Below are 2776 nucleotides of genomic sequence, written 5' to 3'. Positions count from 1 at the left end.
ACATGACAACATTTTACGTAACACTTTTTGGCTTTAAATCTTAGCCATTAAAATTAAGATTAACGAAGTATATATTTTAAGTCTATGTGGATTAACCTGATGTCTCCGTTAAAACCTCTTATTTTGCTTTTAGTATATAATAGATTCAAAAATATACCATTGGAAAGTTTATTGAAATGTGCATCAGATGATATAGTTTTGAATGACACGCAACTCATATTTGATTGACCCAATTATTAATCAAAGTTTGTCTAAAAAACAAAATGGCATTGTATACAACAACAGAGGGAGTACTTGCATGATTTATTCAATTTTCTGGAACATCACAATATGATTTCTGATATTTCTCATATATCCGGTCCGTGACACAGTGGCTCTGAACTTGGAGACGTGAGCAAGCCGGCAGCTGAACTCAGCAAGCGGACGAGGAGATCGACGGCGATGAAGGCGGTGGTGATCTCGAGCCCCGGCGGGCCCGAGGCGCTAGAGGTGCGCGAGGTGGAGGACCTCCCGGCGCCGGGGGACGGCGAGGTGCTCGTCAAGGTGGCCGCCGCCGGCGTCAACCGCGCCGACACGGTCCAGCGCCAGGGCAAGTACCCGCCGCCGCCCGGCGCCTCCCTCTACCCGGGGCTCGAGTGCTCCGGCACCATCCTCGCGCTCGGGCCCAACGTCCCCTCACGCTGGGCCGTCGGCCACCAGGTGCGGCCCCTGCCCTCCGTGTCCCCATGGTGATTACCGCTGCTGCCCTGACTGGCCCTTAATTTTGTGCGTATGCGCGCAGGTGTGCGCGCTGCTTACTGGCGGCGGGTATGCGGAGAAGGTGGTGGTGCCGGCGGGGCAGCTGCTCCCGGTGCCGGAGGGGGTGTCGCTGACGGACGCCGCAGGCTTGCCCGAGGTGGCCTGCACCGTCTGGTCCACCGTGTTCATGACCAGCCACCTCTCCCCCGGTGAATCGTTCCTTGTAAGAAATCTCCCTTGCTAATTTGTTCTCTGAGGTATTATTACAAATGGCACAGCAAGTCGCCCGGAATGGGACTGCCTGCAAATCTCTTACACTGAGAATTGCTTCGGATCAAATGTACGTTTTTTTGCTACTGAACAACTTGGCATGCCTCGAGTAACTTGAAAATAGAAGAGTAAATGGTACTTACTCGAATAGGGTGTGAAGTATTTTAGCAGTTAATGATATGCAAATGGATGTGAAATGTCCTTGACCCCTGGCTGTATCTATTCCTGATAATTGGGTATCTCTAATGTATGCAGATCCATGGTGGATCAAGTGGAATTGGTACATTTGCCATACAGATTGCAAAGCACCTTGGCATTAAGGTGTTTGTTACTGCAGGTTTGTTAGTTACACACATATTAGAGAAATAAGATATAGTAGTAACTTGTTTCTGAAATTGCGCTAGTAACTCTGTTATGCTATTCTAGGAAGCGAAGAAAAACTCGCTGCCTGCAAAGATTTAGGCGCGGATGTGTGTATAAACTACAAAACTGAAGACTTTGTAGCACGCATAAAAGAAGAAACAGATGGAAAGGGTATGATCCCACCCTTTTGGAATGTCTGACGACACGTTATGTGTTCTGTTGTTGTTGCCAGCATCTAGTGTTTTACCAAGTCACGCCTGTCAAGTTTATATACATTATGACTATAATATGAAAATGCTTCTACCAGGTGTTGATGTCATTCTGGACAATATCGGCGGATCTTATCTCCAGCGCAATCTGAACAGCTTAGCTGTTGATGGTAGACTCTTCATTATCGGTTTCATGGGAGGCGTTGTAACTGAAGTGAACCTGGCGGTTATGCTTGCCCGAAGATTGACCGTACAAGGTTCGATGGTTCTATCTGTAGCAATCATGCCTCTCTTAACTTTGCAATCTTAGGCCGGTGTTTGTATATTGCGCCATTGTGATATGTGACTGTACTATTCCTAAATGTCAACACTGATTTACCACTTGTTTAAATTGGAATGATTTTGTGCAGCTGCTGGACTGCGTAACAGAAACCTCGCAAATAAAGCTCAGATTGTCAGCGAGGTGGAGAAAAATGTATGGCCAGCCGTTGTGTTGGGCAAGGTGAAGCCGGTGGTTTACAAGACATTTCCTCTATCTGAAGCAGCTGAATCTCACAAGCTGATGGAAACGAGCTCCCACATTGGCAAGATACTACTGATTCCATGATTGGGTATGTGTCGTGTGATTGGGTATGTGTCGTGTGCACTGGGAAACGCCGTGGCCACTGTTTCTATGGTGAACTATGCATGGACATATCTCTTTTTGGATTGTATAAGTTGGATCTATAAGTGCTGATGAAATTTAGTACACAATAATTGTTGGAACTTTAAAGTCTTGTTGTTTATGTAATGGGTGGTTTCGGCATGAAGAATTTCACTGCAAGTGTCAGCAGACGTGACGAGCAAGATAGGTCTTCCTCGCAAGAGATGAAGACAGACAGTGGTCTTAATGTGCTAAAGGACCAAATGTCTGTAATCAGGTGGATTATCAGTTTCAAGAAGAAATTAAGTTTACATCAATGGATCTTATTTGTGAAAAACATACACCAAAGCTTTGATAGTACGAAACTCCAAATGTGTGCATAAAAGGCCTTACTCTTGCTATGTGGCTATGAGAAATCTAATCCAGTAATCCAAGTAGTTTGCTCCTTTTGATAACAGAGGTTTGTTTTGTACTAGCTAGTTTGTGGAGGAAAAGGGTTCCATTTCAACAATGAAACCCAACTTAGGGGACATCGGCAATGCAAGACATCAAA

The 2776-nt window shown here is 45.5% G+C and overlaps 1 protein-coding gene across 1 annotated transcript; it reads left to right on the top strand.

Annotated features, from left to right (window-relative positions):
* Window positions 1-366: 366 nt before the first annotated feature.
* LOC127305487 (uncharacterized) lies at window positions 367-2352 on the top strand. Its single transcript, XM_051335905.2, has 6 exons — window positions 367-699; window positions 782-961; window positions 1264-1345; window positions 1435-1542; window positions 1679-1837; window positions 1991-2352. Exons 1-6 carry the CDS (start codon window positions 442-444, stop codon window positions 2185-2187), a joined length of 984 nt encoding a protein of 327 aa, XP_051191865.1. The 5' UTR covers window positions 367-441; the 3' UTR covers window positions 2188-2352.
* The last annotated feature ends 424 nt before the right edge of the window (window positions 2353-2776 follow it).

The sequence above is a fragment of the Lolium perenne genome, chromosome 6, assembly GCF_019359855.2.
Source record: "Lolium perenne isolate Kyuss_39 chromosome 6, Kyuss_2.0, whole genome shotgun sequence".
NCBI classification, from domain to species: Eukaryota; Viridiplantae; Streptophyta; class Magnoliopsida; order Poales; family Poaceae; genus Lolium; species Lolium perenne.
The sequence above is the reverse complement of the archived record's forward strand: the minus strand, read 5'-3'. Positions and strand labels throughout refer to the sequence as shown.

Coding starts and splice junctions, on each gene's coding strand:
- LOC127305487 (XM_051335905.2), top strand. CDS start 442: ATGAAGGCGGTGGTGATCTCGAGCCCCGGCGGGCCCGAGGCGCTAGAG. Junction 700..781: donor GCTGGGCCGTCGGCCACCAG/GTGCGGCCCCTG, acceptor GTATGCGCGCAG/GTGTGCGCGCTGCTTACTGG. Junction 1,543..1,678: donor AGAAGAAACAGATGGAAAGG/GTATGATCCCAC, acceptor TGCTTCTACCAG/GTGTTGATGTCATTCTGGAC.